Consider the following 21,214-nt stretch of genomic DNA (forward strand, 5'->3'; position numbering starts at 1 on the left):
CTCATGACATCCACCAAAACCGATATCCCTATATGATCCCAGCCCCGGAATCCCTGCAAGGCAGCTAGTTGCGGAAATTGCCCATTATCCCAAAGGTGGGGGGTCTCCTGTGTCAGCGTGTTCCACCACCCCATCCTATGCAATGCCTGCCTCCAAACATGAAACACAACCTTTGTAGCCGAGGTCAATGATTCCCGCAGTGGTGCCGAGTATAACTGTGTGCAGCGAGTGATCTCCCATAAGCTGCCATTCTTCTGCATATGCTGGATCCTCCTGATCGCCATACCACCATTCATTCAATATGAGTAAGTGAGATGCCTGATAATACGATAGAATATCCGACGATGCAAGTCCCCTACAGTAGGCTGATAAAAAGCTCGTCCGCATGGCCAATCGCACCTTGCCCCCTTCCCACAAGAAGTGCTCGAGAGCCGCATTTACTTGCCTGAACCAACGGGGGTGATCGGATATGGGTGGTTCTGCAACTGATACAGAAGACAGGGGAGCGCAGCCATCTTAAAAATGGCTGATCTGCCATAGATAGTCAGTGGCATACGTGACCAGGTCTTAAAATCTTCGCACACTTGCTCCCACACCGGTACTAGATTACGCTCCTAGGTGACAGCGGGCATAAGTGTTATAAATACGCCCAAATATTTCAGTCCTCCCGTCGCCATCTGGATCGACTGTGCCCAGTTCCACCCAGCCTCCGATCATCCACAGCATAGATTTGCGGGGATTCATATACAATCTTACAGCTTAAATTCGCTTGGAAACCCGTTGGGCCCCCGGAGCCTTCCCGGGATTGTTACCCTAATGCGGCTCTCAGCTCCCTCATCAGTCAGCTGGAGCTCCAGCTCCTCTCACCACATCCGATGAAGCCCTGGGCGGGAGGTCCACCAAGAAACGATCAAACATGTCGGCTGGCAAACATTCCTTAGGGGTGTATAAGTCTACATAATATGTAGCGAAGCTCTCTGCCAGGGCGCGGGATCCGTAAGTGGGTCGCTGCCGAGCCCAAGATGCCCGAAGGGTCTGGGAGTGATATATCCCTTGGCAAAGCCGATGAAGCATCTTGCTAGATTTGGCCCCCTATTGATGCACTACTGCGCGTAACCAGCCAGGCCTGCCGGGCCTCGTCCAGCAGTAGCGCTGCATAATTTTGTTGGGCAAATAGCAATTGTTGCCTAGCCGGGCCTCCTCCGGCCTCTCGTCCCTGACGCTAGAGTTCTTCAATACCCGCCTCCGCCTGAAGTAGCGCCTCCCTACGTCTTCTGCAAGCCGCCGCACACCAAAATATGACCATGCCCCTAAGAGTTGGCTTCATTGCATCCCACACTGAATTTGCCCAGTCAACTGACCCCACATTCTCTCTCAGGTATTAGTCTATGGCGTTGCACATGTTCCCTATAGTCCTCATTTTGCAGGTGCCACACCGACAATCGCCACCGAAACGGTTGCCTCCTCTGCCCCATCTGCATGGAGAGAGCCACTGGGGAATGGTCTGACGGAGCTCGTGGAAGAATCTCTGCCGTCTCTACTCTGCTCACAGTCCCTCGGGGGACAAAAATATAGTCAATTCTGGAGTAAGAGTCATGGACCGCTTAGAGATACGTGAACTTCCGACCGTCCCGGTGTAGATGGCGCCATGCATCCACCCAGTCGAGTCCCGTCACCAAGGAATGTAGCCCCACTATCCACAGGTGCCCCCTTCTCCCTCCAGCAGTCAATGGCCGTATCCATCACGTCATTCCAGTCCCCGCCAACCACTGATACCCCGCCCGGCATATCCATCCAGATAGTCGTGAGATGCTCCACCAGGTTCCACTGTAGTGGAGGAGGGGGTGTATACGCTGCCCAGTACTAGGGATTCCTCCCCCACCTTTCCCTGTATCAATATGTAGCGCCCCTGGGTGTTGGTCCATTGCTTAATGTGCACATACGGAACCCTACGGTGAATCAATACAGCCACCCCTCGTGACCCCCTCGCAAAGCCTGAATGAAACACCTGTAGATACTCATACCGTGTGAAGCAGAGGGCCTTAGTCCCCAATAGGTGTGTCTCCTGCAACATGAGGATATCTGCCCCAGCCCGCTTGGCCCATTGGAGTATGGCCACACGTTTAATCTTACCAAGGGCTCCCCGCACGTTCCAGCTGATAATACAGAGTGAGCCCAGGGTCATGCGCTCCCTACTGGGGAAATCTGCCATGAGGCACTATGTCAGCAAATACAAGGATGTGAAATCCAGCCCGGTGTGTATGTGTAAGCCTATTGTCGGTGTGAAGTGCGACCAACAAACAAAACAACCCCCCCACCCTATACTTCAAAAACGGTGAAGCATTTGTCGCGGCAAGAACGGCCCGGCCTGCCCCCACCAATGGATCCCCAACTCACAACCCATCTATTGTTAGCACACTTTCTGTTAGCACAGGTCCACTAACGGACCCGGCCCATAATTGAGCCTCTCCGATCTGGTTGATATGAACTCCTCCGACTGCCCCGCGCCAGTCAGGACACCAAAGTCTGATGGCCCGAGGCCGAACCAGTCTGGGATGACGTGTCACAGGACAGGGAGCGGCGCCTGGAGCGTAATCTTCTGGCACCCTTGGGTTTCAGGGGGGGCCCCTGCTGAGCTGCCTCGGACGATGAGGAGTCGGACTCAAGCCCAGGTGGTGTGTGGGTCCGCACCCGCGCAGTTTCATCAGTCCATTTAAATACACCTGGTGAGTCAAAGAAATGGGTGCGGGAGTGGTAAACCACTCGCAGGCGAGCGGGATATAACAGCGCGTAGGGGAGCTTAAGATCTCTCAAGCAGGATTTGGCTGCCAGGAACGACTGCCGCTTGCTGAACTAGCCGCGTGTAGTCTGGGAAAATAAGGATGCAAGCATTGTCGTACTGCAGGGGCTCTTTGATCCGCACTTGCTTCAGGATAACATCACGTTCATGGTAGTTCAAGAGCTTTGCCATGACTAGCCGCAGGCGGCAGTTTCTGCATGAGCCCCCGATGGGCTCGCTCAATCACAAAGCAACGGGATCTAGATTCTGGTGGAAGCCAACTCTCCAGCCATTGTGTGAGGAACTGTTCCATGTTGCCCCCTTCGTAGCCTTCCGGAAATCCAACAAAGCGGAGGTTATTGCGTCTTGCCCTCCCTTCCGCGTCTTCCACCCGCTGTGCAAGGCTCCGCTGGGTGGTCTCCATGGCCGCCCCCGCTTCTTCAATGTGGTGACCTTGTCCTCCACTCCTGAGATGCGAGTCTCGGTGATGCGGGATACGGCGTTCCGCAGATCTTGCCGCAGCAGCATAGCGTTGGCTCCGACCTCCCCAATCTTTGTGTCCAGCATGTCCCTGGACTGCATAATGGCAGCCATAAGTGCTGCGTTGTCCGGCATAGTGCCTTGTGCCCCCCAGAGGACCCCGCAGCGGCCTCCGGGCCCGTAAACTTGTCGATAGGGCCCTGTATAGACAATCCACCACCACCTTTATCTTGTGTCATGGCGGGCCCCGGATTGTTCCCAGCACTGTCCAAACTGTCGTCCGGTGGTCAGAGTATGGGATTGAGGGAATGGGGGGGCAACGAAGATGGGAGCTCCCTCACTGGACCGACGTGGCCCGACTTAGCTGACGAACGGGTATGAATGGGGGCAGGCGGAGAGATGAGAGGGAAGACTGGCTCTCAGAAGCCTCGACTCGGGGACCTTCGTCCAACACTGGCCACCTATCACCACCCCACCACCAACGGGTCTCCACAGGTCACCGGAAGCCAGGTGGGAGCACTACGGTCCAGGGTCAGGGCAAGGGGCCCCAAGGGAAATCCACTTGATCTGATAAGCCCCCAACACAGTCACTTAAAGTGGAAGAACAGACTTGCTCCGGCCCGGGCAGCAGGTTACAACGAGGATCCCATCCCATCCAGTGACCCCCGGACCGGATCTCACACTGTCACCGACAAGCACCCCGGCGGCCTGAAAAGGCTGCCGAAAACGTCACCCAGAAGGGGGGGGGCAAGAGATGAGGGGGGAAACCCCGGTCAGCAGCAGTGCCAGTCTTGAATAGTAGGCCGTGCCCCAGTGACTAAGCGGTACAAAAGGGGGTGGTGATGGACGGAGCATTAGAACCAATCAAACACTCAGACCCAGTCAACAGATCTGGGTTTGATCCATCACCGTTCTTTAGCCCACTCTGCCACCCCAGTTCAGACATGGCCATATGCAAATCAGTCTGACCCTGTGCCTCATGGGAACAGTCCAGCCCGAACTGCCAAGCCATGTCTTCCCTGGACCGGAAACAAGCTTCCTAGGACCGGTTTCTGGCGCTGGTCCCTTCCAGTGGCGCCTGCGCGGTACGATTTCACCGCCGATGCGGGAGAGCCCCTGGGCCTGCGGCGATCTGGACACCACTCGGGGCCCCCCCCCCCCTCTTCACCAAGGGCAGGGCAGCCAGCACACTCCGGTCCCAGCTGGGATCCCCCACTCGGCCCGATCGGCTGCCGACTCACACCCCGAGACAATGAGAGGGGGGGGGAACCTCGTCTCGACTGTACCCTTATGTCCAGCCATATCGCCGGGGGGTTGCGACTTCCCCTGCCGCTTCTGCGCCACTACCACTCACTCCCACGCGGTCCGATATAACAGCTGACACCCCCTGGATGAGTGGGCGGGGGGGAGGAGGAGAAGGGCCCCGGTCTCTCAGGCCACCGCCACAGCTCTTTTCGGTTGTTGGCCCTCATACCCGAGGGACGCCACTGCGGCAGGCGCCCCGGCCCACCACCAAGTCTAGGGGGCGCGGTGGGGGGGGGGGGGGGGGAAGAGGGATGTGCCTCCGCATGTACCACCCGTTCAGGAACCTGGCCCCTGGCGTAGGAATGACGGCGGCCAGGCCCTCGCCGCCTTCACCGGGGCCCACCGCGACCGCCGAGTCGTGGCACAGCCCCCACCGGGAGCCGCCTCTGGAACAGTCAATCTGGGGGCACTCACCAGCTCCGACGTTGCTGCGGTCCCGCATTCAGGGGGCTCTGCCGCCAAGGCGGCGATACCTCCGGTCGGCAGAGAATCAATGCTACGCCGCCGGCTGCACACGAGACCTTGTCCCACACAGGCCTCGCCAAGTCTTCACCGGCACACTGTTGTCTCCAGCGGCACCCACGAAGCTAAAATTCACACAGGTAGGGGCTTCCAACGTAATTCAGCAATGGGGCATCTTTTTATGACCGGATGGCATCGGAGAGGCAGGATATTCAAGGATAATTAGTTGGGCTGGACGGAGCGCTCTCAGCCCATGTCCACCATGTCGGCTTGTCAAGCCACGCTCCCCGCTAGGATTTTTGCGTCTATATTTGTTAGATAGTGAATGAATGAATGAATGAAGCGGATTTATATAGCGCAACTAAGCCCAATGGGTGCTCTTTAGGACTCGCAGGCCTCTGGTGATTTATCTGGTTTCAGTAGTGTCACTATCAAGGCTTCACGAATGGCGGGGGGCAATATCCGTTTTTGATAAGCTTCCTCATATATGGCATGCAGGTCCCGCGCTAGGGGCTCCACATACTCTTTTTATAAAATTCCCCTGTCGGTTTGTTAATCAAGGGTCTTGCTGTTTAGGAGGGACCTTATCGCCTCAATGTCTTCCACAGTAATAGTAACCATCTAAATCGGCCAATGTATCAGAGTCCTGTATAGTTCAGCATACTACTTCTGAAATGCCTTAAGAATAGATTCTGTATCGTAACATTCCTGTGTGTCTGGACTCATTATTTTGACTGTGTTCCTGTTCCCCTTTGCGCCCTCAGCTTGGCAGCTAGGCTGTGTCCAGGCTGAACTCTCACCATATGTCTCTTTGAGAGAAACGTTGATTCCTGCTCAGCTAAGTCATGGAACTCAGTGAGGTGCTTGCAGATTTCTGCTAGAGAGTTGCCTGATGTGACGGGTGCTTGTAGTCTCACTCTAGGGATTGCAATTTAGCTTCTGTGTTTTGGGAGTTGACTAGGGATCGCCTTGAGTACACCATCTAGAGTGCTTATACAGACCTCTCAAATCGTGATCTTCAAAGCGTCCCACGGGGTATCCCTCCCTGTCACCGACCCCACGTTTGTGGTAAAATACTCAATTATTACAGACTGCAACCCCTTCCTGAAAACCGCTTTGAGGAGCGCCATTGCACGGAACTTCCACGTGAAAGGGGCAGGAGTGATTCTGGTAACGTTAAGCGCAGCAGCACAGGGAAGTGATCCGATAAAGTTTTAGGCATGTGCTTTAATTCTGCTACCCATGGGCAAGTCTCCCTAGCTATCAGCAAGTAGTCCAATCTGGACCACGTCCCGTCACAGAAGATACAAATGTGCCATCTGTTAGTAGCAGATGTCGCAAACGCCAGGCATCCACCAACCCATATTCCTCCAGGCGCTTTTGGATGACAATGGCTGATTGTTTGTCGTGCCCATCAGTGACAGCTGACCTATCCAACATAGCATCCAAATAGGTATTCCAATCCCATTCTTACAATATATTGGCTGCTGACAGTGTGTGCAGGCGTCTCCATCCTTATGTGAAAAAATTGGGATCATCGACATTGCAAATATATGTGTTAACCAGTTAAGGGCATGCTGAACAAGCAGCCTTGCACGATTGTTAAATGGCCATCGTTGTCTACCAATGAGTGTGTAACCGTAAAGTGGACCCCACGCTCAATTACTATTAAAACACTGCAAGCGTATGAGGACTAACACTTTGTTAGTTTATACACAGCCCCACTTGTGCCCACTGTTTTGTCCGTTATGGGTGTCCAGTGTGACTTCTGGAGGAGTGCGAATGTGTATGTCATGCCTATCTTAATAATTAAGAACCTATCTAGTTTTACAGGGGTTATTAAGCCTGCGTATGTTCAAAATATAATGTTTACCAGATACCAAACGTACTGAATTGTGTCCATGGTTAACTGTGTAGGTGATCATTAGGCAGTGCATTAACAAACCAACCATTGGATCCCCTGCCCCTCACTTCCACAATGCAACATTGCTAAATACATTCCCTCTCTGAACAGAAAAAAATTGTCATAACATTGCATAGCAGACAGTCTGAACAAATAGGGTTCTACTTAACAGAACTGTATGAGATGCTCCCTCTTGAGGGGGATAGCCAGGCTCCCAGTGCCTCCAAATAACCAGAGGAGGCTTGGGTGAGCAGCTTCTCACCATCATGGCACCCTAGTCGCATGATGTAAAACTGCCAGCAGCTCACAAAACTATATACCTCCACTCTCTGTGTAAAGCCACACGGCCTCCACCAGTTCATCATGGAAGCCACACTCTATTTCATGTTTTCACAGTGCCTCCTCGACTGGTTCGTCCGTGGGCCAGTTGCACATGCGTGGAGACAGATTTAGTAGGAATTCCTTTACTGTTTTTGGAGTGGTAAAGATACTCTGCTTCCCCTTGTAGTCTACAAGGAGCCTCGCCGGATACAGCATGGCGTAACCTATTTCAGCCTTTTGCAGTTGTTTTTTCACCGCCACTTTAAAATCGGAGTAAAACGCTTTCTGGTCCCCCTGGTAGCTGATAGCTTGTTTCTCACTCAACAGATGGGAGTACTGTTACTGTCCTGATAATTCAGCAGCTTCCCTATGATCGTCTTCGTGGTGCACCTGGGGGTGCCTCGCCATGAATGAGCGATTCGCTCGCTCCAAGACAAATAGTTGTGATGGAGAACCTGCTCCGAACACTGTAGTCTGCATCCTATCCACATACCCCTCCATCTTTCCCGTAGTCGTTAATTCAGGCAATACCGCTATACCCAGATTGTTTAGGAGGGAACACACTTCAAGATCTTTTTGTTGCTTGTATGACGGTTAGTACTTTTTCCTTATTGAGGCTTTTAATGCTGATTGCGTGGAGGTAATCTTCAGTTGTTGATCTCCTTTATTCCACTGCAGTGATTCGCTTTGACTGCTGGTTCGGTTTAGCTAACATATGGTTTATGCGGACATTTATGGTATCTATTTTCCCATCTGCTGATTGTAAACTAGTTTGCATCGCTAGTAGTGCAGCTTCCAGGGTTGGCACTCCAGAAGTGCCCGATGCCTGTTCATGCTCCTTCTCGGCACCCTGCAATGCCCTGAAGGAGTTTGTGCTTTCAAAGTTCAAGCGGGTTTGGCCTCTGTCCGTCTTTCACATGCTGCCACATGGTGGTGTTGCCACTCTGTCAGACTGTTATATTGCAAAGGTGCATGGCTAGACCCAGACAACTCGTACCAATATTTGTGCAGGTTGCCCCCAACTTGATCAGCTTGTCAACATTGCACACCCACTTTTACACAGCAGAATAGACCTGCTGCTTAGTTCCTGACACCTGGTCGGGACGACGCACAACACCGTATACCTTGCGATGGGTTGCTTGTATCACTGCCCCTTCTGTTGTCCTTATGCTGAAGCAAGAGGTGCATCTCCTCCTGGTGACTTAACTGTGTGGTGCTTGAAGATGCTGCGTTCCGTTGCACTGTGATGGAAGAAACACTTGTTACTTTGAACTCAATTTGGACTCTGCTTCATTGCCACTGATTCAACAGAAAGCGTACCAGCTTTTTGTTGGGGAATCTGCATCAAGACCTCAAGCGGGGTGCGCCTGGCAGTGCGCGGACCCAGCTGGACAGGGCACAGTTTGGACGACGATGCCTGTCAAGACCTGGTTCACCTCAGAAGGAAACATGCAGACATGGGGTCCATGCTAGCCGTGCACAACTATTGGAATACCTTTCGTGAGCACAAGCAGACTGGGACCGAGTTGGGACGTCTGTTCACTGAGTTGCTGGTTGCAGAGGGCAACTGCCACATAACAACTATTCGTTAACCAGACCACAGTGGCTTTGTCCACGGGAGAAGTACCACCATTAATATATGAACATTATTCAACATAATAGATGGGCTATCAGCTGGGCTCTGCCAAGGGGCGACAGTGTCGGTGGACATGGAAAAAGCCATCAACAGCATATCGTGGCTTAATTATTTGCGTTTTTTTATCCTCGTATGGGGTTTTGAGACTGACAAAGTGCCCTCTTTCTGCATGGTTGCCCCCACTTTTTGCTGAGTTGCTAATGTGATTTGACTGAATGTGCCCTGGGCTCCTGCTAATCGGGTACCCAGGGCCTATGTTCTTTCCCTAAAACTGCATTGAAGCCTAAACCCAATTGGCATCTCTGGCCACAGGTCAGCCCCTGGTAACTGGTACCAGAGGTACCCAGGGCACTGTCACCAGAGAAGGCCTCTAAGGGCTGCAGCACTTATTGTGCCACCCTTAGACGTCCTGTACCCTTATACTCGCACACTGCCTATGCAGGCTGCGTGTTTTGGTGCAGGACAAAATGAAGTCGACATGGCACACATCTGTGTCATGCCTACAACCCACTGCCCTGGCATATAATCCGTCACCCCTCTAGCTCGGTGCACTATACCAGTGGTGAGGGTACAGGTGCATGAGACCTGTACCCCTACAGTATCTAAGGCCATTCTTAAACCTTGTAAGCGCAGTGCTGCCATTAAGAGTATATGGTGCTAGGAGTTTGTCATTAGGAACTCCACAGCACCATAATGGCTATACTGAAAAATGAGAAGTTTGGTATCTAACTTCTCAGCACATTAAACCCAAACTGATGCCAGTGTGATATTTAATGAAAAATGCACACAGAGGGCATCTCAGAGAAGCCCCCTCAAAACTAACCTACCACTAGTGTCCAGGTTGAGTGGCTGCTTTTCAGCTGCCACCACCAGACATGTTTCAGGGTCCCTGGGTCGAGAGCCTGCTGCTCTCTGGGGCCTAAAACACTGCACATCCTGGGACGAGGTGCCACGCCTCCTTCCCCAGGATGGGCAGAGTTCACGAAGGGGAAGCTTCAAAGGCTTGCCGCCTTTGTGAGCTTCCCCAGGCTACTTGCTGCTTTCAGCAACTGGTCCCCTCTGGTTCTGACCCTGGAGGGAAAAACAAGTGAGGAAGGGGTGTGCCCACCTCTGCCAACTCCACCCCTCAGGTGGAGGAGGCGAAGTGAAGCACAACTCAGTCCCTGCCATCTTCTAGATGGAGAGACTCAGCCAACCAGGGACATGTTCATGCCCCCCTCCCACTGGAGGGTGGCATAATAGGGGGTGTACCCACCCTAGGGAAGGGACCTATTGGTCCTTGTCTTTTGCCTACCCGCATTCCCCCTAAATCTAGTATTTAGGGGGACCCCTGATCCTTGCTTCCTCAGACAAAAAGAAACTACAAGGAGAAGTACCGAACAGCCGTGCAGCAGCTAACAAGAGGAAGACGGCCACTGACTTGGCCCCAGCCCTACCGGCCGGTCTCCACCTCAAACCTGCTCCTGCGAAATCCCAGTGTGTCCTGCAGCCAGTTACCTCAAAGGACCTGCCTGCCTTCAACCCCAAAGACATTGTCTCCCATGAACACTGGATTTGTTCATCTGCAACCTCTGGCGCCGGACGGACACCGCAAATCCGCCCCCGCCATATCATAACTGGAACTGTCATATACAACAGTGTAGCCTAACCTTTCTCCCCTTCTACAGAAGCAAAATTGATATATATCAGAAGATCTCTAGGTGTTAGTAGCAGACCCCGTACCCCAGTATACACAGAAGAAAGCTCTACAACCCAGACGGTGTCATGATCTTTTCCCTGGAAAGATCCTCTCCAAGCGTCTTACCTATCTGTGTATACCTACCTTTATGATAGAAAGTACATGTTTCCAAACAGCTGTGTTGGCATGTTTTGTCTAGGTGCTAGGGCCGGATCAGAACCGAATAACAAAGGGCATTGTTGTTCAACCTTGTCTACATGTTCAGACTAAATCCCAGGAAAAGAACAGAGCACAAAACAGCGTGTTTTGTGTGAAGGTACATTGTGGCATAAAGCAAGATCTGTCTGTATGGTATGCTAAGCAGAGGACACTCTGCAACATGCTCATGCTAACATAGGGAAAACGACAATGGCCTCCACGGGACTTATGACGGGACATGAAAGTCAAGTGGGTTAAAAACGTCGTACAGAGAAAAAAATAAAAAGACACCAGAGCAGTATTGTAGCTCACAGTAGTATATACAATCAAGCAATTGGTTAAAAGGGATGGTGAAAGGTTCAGGTCTGCTTAGTCCATTTCCCAGGTGACATCCCCGACGGAAAATTGTCAAAGAGGGTTGTGTCTTTGGTAGACGTAAGTCAACAAGTGTTCTTGTCTGCACATGAGTAAGGTCTAGGAGAAAAAACTTGATCTTCCTTTCTTAGCTACTTATCCAAAGAATTCATTGAACTTGCGTCCCTGATACATCCAAGTTCTATCCCCGATTTCCTGAGAGAATCATGTTAAAATGCAGAGATTGAGCTTAAACTGCACCCATAAATATCCAGTTTCATCAGCAGTCAACACAGCTGCTGGTTAAGTCAGAAATTCCCACCAGGCATTCAAATTGAATTTTTATTACTTTCTTCTAGAAGGTTTGGGGGGGGGGGGGAATACATTTATTTGTTTCCCCTTTCACTCGGAATTGGTAAAGTTAATCACCGGCTAGATGGTTGTAGGAGACCTTGATAAATAATATAAAAACATTCTAAATATGCACTGTTGAATTAAATAATGAATGCCCCGATATGAGAAGCTTGAACTTAATCTGTCACAACAATATACGCACAGGAAAATGAAGCTGTGGCTGAAAGGGATTTTGTGGTGGTGCCATACCAAGCTAAAGCCCTGTCAACTTCAGGTTTTAACCATAGCAAATTAAACAAATGGACAAATTTCTTGAAATGAGTTTTCATAACAGAAGAATTCATCGTACTGACAGTGGAGTTTAGAAAGGTAAGACTGAACTAGTCCCTCGTGTCCTCTGCATATGTAATAGGTACACAAAATATGCACTTTGAAAGATTTGAACTTTTGAAATAGGGGAGTGGTAGAAGTGGTTCTAATGTTGGGTAGGACTAAATGCAGCTCTCAATGAGGCCTTCAATAGACCTTTGTTTCTTGCTACATAGCTCTTGTAATGTCTTGAACACCAGATATATTCTCTAGATACATACTTGCACATCTTTAAGTACATCTGTTCAATGACCACACAACTCCCTTAGCTAAACTCTTTCTTTGATGCACTACTTGAGTCACAAAGTAAGTAGTGTAATGTTTACTGGCTATGGAGAGTAATACAGAAAAATTGAGGTTCAGCCTTCATTAGCTTTCCTCACCTTCCACTGCTCTGCAAAACGTATCTTTTTGTTAAAAAAGGATGGTCTTATTGCACCAACATCGGCTTTCCATGGTTTCCTTATTGACTATTGTTAGAATCCGGGGTCTCTGGTTGGCGCAGGTATGCACTTGCGTCAAGCAGGGACCCTTTCCTCTAAGTCAGGGCGAAGGATTACCTCTTTAAAAATAACCCCTGCTCACCCTCTAGGTAACGTGGCGCGAGCAGTCAGGCTAGATTTCAGAGGGCATTAGGTTAAGTGTTCAAGATGCCCCACACAATAATCGCCACCCCACCACACAAAGACACAAGGCTGTATTTGTATCAAAATAAAATTCTTTATGTAAAAGATTTCTTTAGGCAGGTTGTCAAAAATACAGTCTTTAACTTAAATAACGTTCCAGTTACTCTTGAAGGCTTTCAGGCAGTCCACAGTTCTTAAAATGGCAAAATTATACTTAAAATAGGCTTCTTAGTGGTTCTGTGCGCTTCGTAGCGCCTTTGTTACGCTTTGTACAAGGTTATAGAGGTGTGTTGCCGTTTCTCACGCTTCTCGCGTGAGCACGAGTACGCTTGCCGTTCCTCACGCTTCTCGCGTGAGCACGCGTACGCTGGCAGTGAACAGTACGGACAGTACCCTCGTAGGTACGTGTCGTACACGTCTGGTACGCCCCTCCAAAGCTCACGCTTCCCGCGTGAGCGCAGTCAATGTATTCCAAGCTGGACGAGCCGTACCTTCGGTGGGACGGTGCGAACAGCTGATTTCGAGCCGTACAAAGGTGCACAAATCACGCGTTCGTCACGTAGCGGGTCTACAGCGCTAGTACGGCCCGAACCAAGCAACGGGCGGGTCGTACTCCAGCGCGCTCGCACACAGTACCTTATTCCTCGCACAGGGGGAGATCACAGCAGCTTCAGGGGTCCTGGCAGGAGCGTCCCACGTCGCGTTGTCGTCCCTTCTTGGCAGTAGGCGGCGGTGCTTCGTGGGGTGCTCCAGGACAGTCTCGGCCTCACGGGCAGGAGCCGGAGGGGCAGCTCGGAGGCAATCTCTTCAGCGCGTCGCGCTGTCAGCTTTCCAGGGGATCACCAGTGCGTCGTAGGTCCTCGCGGTGATCTCGGCGGCTCAGGATCGCAGAGGCTCGGTGTTTAGACGTTCAGGCTCTTTTCTTCGCGTTGCGAGCTAGGGCTCGGAGGGGCAGTTACTTGCAGTGCTGGGACCAGGTGGACAGGTCCTTGCGGTGCTCGTGGTAGCCCCAGGTGGCAGATGTTGCGTTGCTTGGAAAGAGAAAGGGGGGCACACAGGTTCTCTGGGGGTCAGCGTCACAGGATCGCTTCCAGCAGCTTCTCCTCTTCTGGGGGAAAGGTAGCGCCCACTGTTCCTGGGGCACAGTTCAGGGGGCAAGTTCACCAGCAAGCCCTTGGAGATTGTTTGAAAGCACAAGTTGATGCAAAGTCTTTTCCTTTAGTCTTTTCCTCTCCTTCCAGCAGACGGGCACCCACTGCAGGCCAGTCTCTCAGGCAGAGAGACAGTATTCCTCCTTCAGCTTCTCCAGGTCCTTCTCCTTCAGGCAGAGGTTCGTCTTGGCGGAAACAGGATCTTATTTCTTAGGAGCAGGGCTCCTTCTTTTATAGCACAATTCTTTTGTTCTTTGTCGCTGGGGGCCTGGGCCTGGCTCAGTCCAGTTTTGGAGCACTTTGTTGTGGTGACTCTGCTCTTTCCTTTCAGCAGCAGGGCAGAGACATCAGCCGCTCCACAGGGGGCGGAGCCGGCACTGTGGTGGCAGAGCACAGGTCTATTCAGAGTCAAAGGTTTACTCCTCCCACCCATCCTGGTGTAATCTCTCTACCCACCACCTGGCAGCCAGCCTGTCTCCTGGAATTCCCCAGCCCTGCTCTTCACTGTTGCTAGGCAGAACACACACACGGAGGCGGACTGAGATGGCCAGGTCAGTAAATACTAACTTTCTAAAAGTAGTATTTACAAACACAGGATATTAAAATAAACTTTACTAAAATAATTATTGTATTATCCTGAGTTCAGGCGTACTAAACATGACTTTCTACCATGCTCTGAGTCCACTGGGATTACAGCGTGTAGTAATTCCAGCAGCCCATTCTGACCTATGGAGAGCAGGTAGCCTTCAATAGTGAAAAACGAAAATGGCTGTAATTCACTATTAGGACATGCCACACACATCAGGGCATGTCCTACCTTATGCCTACAATGCACCCTGCCCTTGGGCCTACCAGAGGGGTGACTAATATGTAGTTAAGGGAAGGTTTAGGGACTGGCAAGTAGGTGCACTTGCGCAGTCAGCGCTACAGTACCAGACTGCATGCAGGTTCTGCAGTGGCAGACCTTAGACACATTTTACTAGGCCGCTTCTGTGGGTGGCACAACCAGTGCTGCAAGCCCACCAGCAGCATTTGTATTTACAAGCCCTGGCACTCCTGGTGCACTTTACTAGGGGCTGATAGTAAACCAAATAAGCCAAACATGGACACCAATCAATGTATACATTTTACCATAGGGAGAGCATATGCACCTTAGCACTGATCAGCAGTGGTAAGGTGCCCAGAGTCCTAAATCAGCCAACAATAGGTCAGGAAAAATACTGGAGGAAGGCAAAAAGTTTAGGGATGACCCCGCAAAAAGGGCCAAGTCCAACAACTATGTTCATGGAATAGTGAAAGAATTTGAAGGTCAAAAATATTGCTTTGTTTAGTTCATGGATTTAATTTAATGTGTACTGTTGAATTGGTGTCTATATTGCATTTACCATCCTTGAGTCTTAAGTTTCCTTCCTCTGCAAAAAACAAAAATAAAAAAGTAAAGTGTGATAAAAAAATGTCACTTCTAGGGTTTGGGCTGTGCAGCGCATGTACACTCTTGCCAAGTTTTGCCATTTCTTATGCTTAAGGGCTAATTTATTTCGAAGCCTGGCACTCTTATTCAATCACGAGTTTAGCAAATATTGGGATGCCTCCTGCAGCACGATTGTTATTAACCCACATCGGTCATTGCTTCACTTGATACATCAGCTTGGTTGCCCCAGGACAGTCTGACCTAGAATATACGTTCTAAAAGCAATTTTGCTGCTAGTTTCAGCTACCTAGAATCCCAGGCAAACCTGCTGAAATACTAGGCTTCACGGAGGATAAATCAAAGGTAATGTTATAATTAAAAGAATTGACAAGATTTCACCATGTTGGAAGACAGGGGCGAATAATTAAGTTGAAAACCTAATTGGGAGAAGAGTCAATAGCTGCATGGCAAGAGTTTATCTCAATATTACAAAAGTCGTCACATTCCCAGGATATTGTGAATGGCTTGAAAACCTACACCATCTGCTCTAAAGAAGAAATGTCAAATATCCTCAAGTATTAGTAGAAGCATATTTTTGCCCAACTAAAGGCTGGTTAATGGCATCACTTATTTGGGCGGATGATAAGAATGTTTGTAAGAAGTTAAACATAGATTAAATGGAATAAAATAAGGAAGGAAAATGTCATAAAAAAAGCCACAAAAATTAGCACGTTTGTTAGATCTTAAGTTGTATATAGAATTGCAAGAGTGATTCCAGCATTTCACACAAGTAATTAAGAAGATTCTCAAAGCACTTGCCATGAGCTGAACCAAGCAATTATTGAACAGAGTAGGAGTGCTCAGCAAGACTGAACATTTTTGTATGGAAGGCCCAAGAATAAGATGAAAAGAAAAACAATTGACATACTGCGAACTGTGGGCATAAACATTTCAAGTCGTTTTCACTCACATAGCAAACCTGACATTCTATAGGTACTACTGTTTTAATTAGCATACACAATCAATGCATTGGAAAGCAGGTCATCTGGAATGTTTTACAAGATAGTTATAACCTAAAACATTTATGAAACACAGCAACTGAATTACTTGCAAAAGTAATGGAAAAACAAAACCAAGTGAAGAAACCAAACTTATCAGAGAAAGAAGCACACCAAATCTTAAATAGCGCATAATAGAACACATTTAAGGGGGGATCTCTTGTCGTAGAGAGGAAGGTGGCATTTTAGTACATATCAACTTGTCCAAGGGACATGGATGCTTCGGAAATCTACTTGTCCTGAAAAAACAAATTGTCCCTTATGTTAACATGCAGTGAGATGACAAGTGCAGTCATATCAGAGCTCTGATAACTTTGTGATTTCTGCCTGGTATCCTATTTTATCAGGGTTTGGATTGTAGCAAGGCTCCGATTTTATCCCATTGCCACAAACCTACATCCAGGAGTTGAAAGTAAACGTGCAGAGGTAGTTTGAGGGGTAGATACCTGCTAGTTAGTGCACACCTTCAAATTCACATGTGTAAGGTTATTTGCCAACTCCTTCTTGCACTCAAAGGTCGTAAATTTACTCCTGACAAGAGCAGCAGAAAAAGATTTTCCAGGGTGAGGTGAAGTGGGGGGCAGGGGGCGGTGTAGGAGGCTGGCTTAGTATATGGTGCTCACTTATGTGCTCAGACGCGCTGCTCGTTCTGACAAATTGTTCATCCCGGACTGATCCCGTTTTGAATTAGATCGACTTATCCCCTTTAGACTTGTAATTGATTGTGCCACATTCTAGGAGACAATATTACCCCTGGATGCCTTTGATGCACCCTTGACTATTTAATTAGTCGTTACCTCCGACTTTTAACGCTGTCAACGCCATTTAGTATCCCGCTATGACCTTGTTACCCTGGAATTCATTTCCTTCATTCTTCCAGTACAGAAGTACATTTTATTCATCGTAACCATAGTCCTGATCATGACCTCAATGAAAAGAGGTTGAAACGCTGTCGACCTGACAACGCTATTTGCGGCTTTAAGAAGGGTCATTCATGAATTGAATAATTTTGTTTGTAACTGTAAACTCTATGTAAATATTTCCGTTTGACCCTTATGATTTATTTGTCTTGCCGTACTACGTTGTTATTTTAACACTTATGTCACTGCGCCGTTCACTTTTCACTTCACTGTCAGTGCACATATGATTGTTATGGTTACTGTAAATTAGACATACTTGCTGTGCTTCTAACTACAAATAACAATCTTTCATTTTCCCATTTGGTCTCCCTTGTCCCTTCTTGTGTGCTATGATTAATTATTTTATTTAGTGTTCCTTTTACATAATTTTCCAGTTGAGACATTGTTTTTCTGTTATCACTTATGTAAGTGTAGCACCCTGCATTAATCCAGACAACCCGTATGGTGATTTTAGTTGTCTTAGACAACCTTAGAAAGCACTCTAAGTGGTAGCTGTGGAGAGCAGGCTTAGTCCAGAAGGAGTGTAAAGCAGCTTGTCTTATCAGAACATAATCTCATTGGTATAGATTGAAAAAGAACCCCACTGTGTAATTATAAAAATATGTATTTTTTATTATAAGACACTAACACATGCATATAATTATTTCAGATGAAAAGATTTTGCTTTTGGACATGCAAGACTTTGGTGTATTCCAATGCAGCCACATTGTATAAAATATACATTGGATTTTGTCAGTAGCGTTCAAAACATTTACTTCTTCGCTATGTTGACACATTACAAACCAAAAGTTTACAGCAAGCATTCACAATCTTTATAGATGTTACAATCCAAGTTCAGTTACAGTAGCTCAAAATTAAATCCATTATGTGGATATTGCAATTCGTATTGAGGAGAATAACATTGAAGCTGTATTTATGAAGGCAACAGGAAAATGAATAGCATTTTAAAAATATTTGCCCTCTGAGCTTGAAGGCACATCTGAGTTGTCAGTTTTGAAGAGTTCAGATCTTCACTGATCCAGAATTGTACAAATGAAAATACATAGAGGCCCCAAGTCTGTTAAAATGTTCTATGCCTTTGAGCCATAATAAAACAAAAGATAGATACTGAAATTATGATAACAATTGATAATGACATGCAGCACTTGTTTAAAGTTGAACCACTAGTCTCGTGGTAAAGGTCAGCCAATCTGAAACCTGTAATAACTTCTCCAGCTCATAAAACAGCCACAGGAAGACAGACTGTAAAGTGGATCGTGCCTAGGATGTGAATAGGCAAACAGGCTTAATCCTTTTAACATTTACAATGTAGCCGCGCAGATTGTATAAGGAATTGCCTAGAGAGACGGTCCGTTTAGTCTTTGGCTGCCTAGTTCAGCTCCCTTGGCTATCATGTATGCTTTCAAGTCTATATTTTTCTTTCAGGTTCCACCAGACGGCCAGAAACAACTGAGGAGTCTGAAGATGCAGGTCTACTCCTGCTGCCAGCTGTATACCACTGTTGTGTGTAACTACTTCCAGGATTTTCAGGTAGTAAATAAATGAACATCCGCTAAAGAACCATGTGAGTTCTATAGACCTCTCTATGCTTGTTATACTGAAAGGGGTTGCTCTTTCATTACAGGCAACTTTTTCACAGCGATTTGTACCTCAATGGAATTGCTTTGCAGTCTAAAAACAATCTAACTCGTTTTGGGCTTCTATACATAGTAATTATTTGCATATATAATTGCTTCTGTAGCAAAAGCTATACTCATGCTATAGCCGTTAGACAAATTCAGTTTAAAGCAGTCCTGGCAAAATCCGACTGTGGAACCTCTTGGGTAAAAGAATAGTAAAACTGTTGTAGCAAGAGAGTGAACACCTGCTTCAGTGGTCTTTGTCGCCCCCCCCCCCCCCCCCTGTCCTAAGTTTACACAGCGTTTCTCTGCTAGTCGACCATGCTGTCACTGTCGGATCCTTAGAGGGTCTAGGTCTTGTAGGAAAGCCAAGTAGAGAAGCGAAGTCCCCTTCCTGAATTTCAATAGACCGAATGTCTTTCTCAGATGTGTACAATGTAGTAGGCACGTTTAGTTTTCCCCCCAGGAGCTGGTGGTCATCGCTTGATCACTCCTCTTATCTGGCTTACTTGTTAGCATTGCTTAACTTAAATAACGTCGACTCCTGAGCGGGAGAACTGACTTCTGCTGGAGATACAAAGTTGCACAGTCCATTTTCTGCATGAAATGTACTTCCTCTGTGCTAAATATATTGTAGTAGAAGCGGATCTTGATCTGAGATCATAGATTTTCAAGTATTTGACTCTGGCACAATGTTTTATGTTTTTAGGATGGAAAGCAAGCTATTCTGGGTGATCTTCTGAAGACTTGCGTGAATGTGGTCAACATGATGCTGCAACAGATGGATGGCCTTTCTGAGCAAGACCGAGTGGAATATCTGAGTTTCACTGGTCAGGACTTGAACACCTTTAACACTTTATCCCTGCATGCTTTTCTTTACACAGCAAAGACAATCACTTTGGTTAATCTGTAGGTTTATGATTTTCGGGTATTCTGGAAGTAAGAATGCTTCAGTTACCTTCTATGTGAAGGGTAGCTGAAATTGCTTCTCAAACTAAAGCACTGCCTAGCTTTGTATCAGCCCTCCCAAAATTCCACAAGCCAGTGAGGAACTGAAAAGGTTTAGTTGAAAACACATATCATGTAGGATTACTGTGAAGACAATGCACTACTGCTGATATGGTACAGAAATAACATTTATTGGGCTTGATTAAATGAGTTTTTTTAATCATACAGTTGCCTGTTGTAAATATTTCTCATTGTTAATTTCTAGTGGAGCGGGTTTGATTACAAGCGGGGTTGCCTATTTAAAAATGTATTGCATTTTATTTCAGTGTTTGGGAGTGACCAAGTTGTTTTGTGCAGGTTGATGTTCGGTTGTAAGATAACAAAGAGATTAACAAATCTGGTTCTGATTATAGATGGCTCATTTCTTTATCCGATATACTCTCTTGCTGCTGTTTCATCCAAGTCAGTCTATGAACTGCTTGGACTGTTTGTCTCTATTTTCTACTGAGGATCTGGGCTTGGTTGAAATCTGAACATCTAGGAAGAAAACAATTAGTAGGAGTTTCCTTTCCCTTGCAGGATCGTGTGCTTTCAATCTGGCTTACCGTTTCTACAACCTGAAGATGTACAGAGAGTCCAGTGAAGTCATGGCTGCCCTCTGTGAGAAGTTGGGAAAAGGAGCGCCCTCTGGCAAGTCTGATCTGCCTACTGAAAAGGTGACTGGCGCAAGTCTGCCATCTTTTTTTTTTTTTTTTTTTTTTGAAACCGTTTATTGCAGGTTGTAAAAGTTACAGGTATGGGCCTACAACCACCCGGCCGGCCGCTAGAATGACAAGCATATTGCATACATACAGTAAAAAGCTCTCGGCAATGCAGAGCATTGAAACAGGAGTAATCAGTGGTGCAGGCCACACAGCTCCAAGCCCATAGTACGGTTCCCTTTTCTTAAAACAAAACAACACAAAAAACCACACCCGCAAGGCAACCCGCAATCTAAAGTGACCGCACGTGCTCCATAAGTGGGGGATCCAAACCAGCAGCAGAACTCTGAGGAGGGGAATAGGAGTAGGTCAGGGACTGGGGGGACCGCGCGCCCGCGGCCGAGGGAGGGGGGCAGTCTAGGGAGACGGAACCGGTGAGGCAGCCGGTAGCAGTGGTGGCTCACAAATACCCCCGCGGTAGGCGTTCCAGGGGCCCCAGAGTTTCACCCACGCCCCAGGCTTACCCCTCGCCACATACACCACCTTTTCACGAAACATACACCAATCCATATGCTCTTTCCAGGCCGACACCGCAGGGGGCCTCTGGGATCCCCACAATTGAGCAATGTCACGCTTAGCTATCATGTATCCCAGAGTCACCCACCGCGTCTGCGGGACCGAATAGTCATTCGGTTCCCATACATTCAGCAAGCATCTCCTCGCTTCAGGCAGCAGCGCGACACGCGTAACCACACGCAGGACCTCATGCACACCACGCCAGAATCGCTCCACCTTCGGGCACTCCCACAATATATGCATGAAGGTCGCCAGCGCACCACAGCCACGCTTACACAGTCCGTCACCAGCAAAACCCATACGCAGAAGCCTTGGCCCCGTCACATAAACCCGGTGGAGGATCTTGAGCTGGACGAAACGAAGGC

General features: G+C 48.3%; 1 protein-coding gene across 1 annotated transcript in view; it reads left to right on the plus strand.

Annotated features, from left to right (window-relative positions):
• The window catches only part of ESPL1 (extra spindle pole bodies like 1, separase), a 470,161-nt gene that overhangs the window by 22,264 nt on the left and 426,683 nt on the right, over positions 1–21,214 (plus strand). Inside the window, exons 4-6 of the mRNA XM_085654666.1 lie at positions 18,431–18,535; positions 19,334–19,454; positions 20,152–20,288. Of these exons, the coding sequence (XP_085510792.1) occupies positions 18,431–18,535; positions 19,334–19,454; positions 20,152–20,288 (363 nt within the window). The remainder of the gene's footprint in view (positions 1–18,430; positions 18,536–19,333; positions 19,455–20,151; positions 20,289–21,214) is intronic.

The sequence above is a fragment of the Triturus cristatus genome, chromosome 4_1 (assembly GCF_964204655.1).
Source record: "Triturus cristatus chromosome 4_1, aTriCri1.1, whole genome shotgun sequence".
Lineage (NCBI taxonomy): Eukaryota > Metazoa > Chordata > Amphibia > Caudata > Salamandridae > Triturus > Triturus cristatus.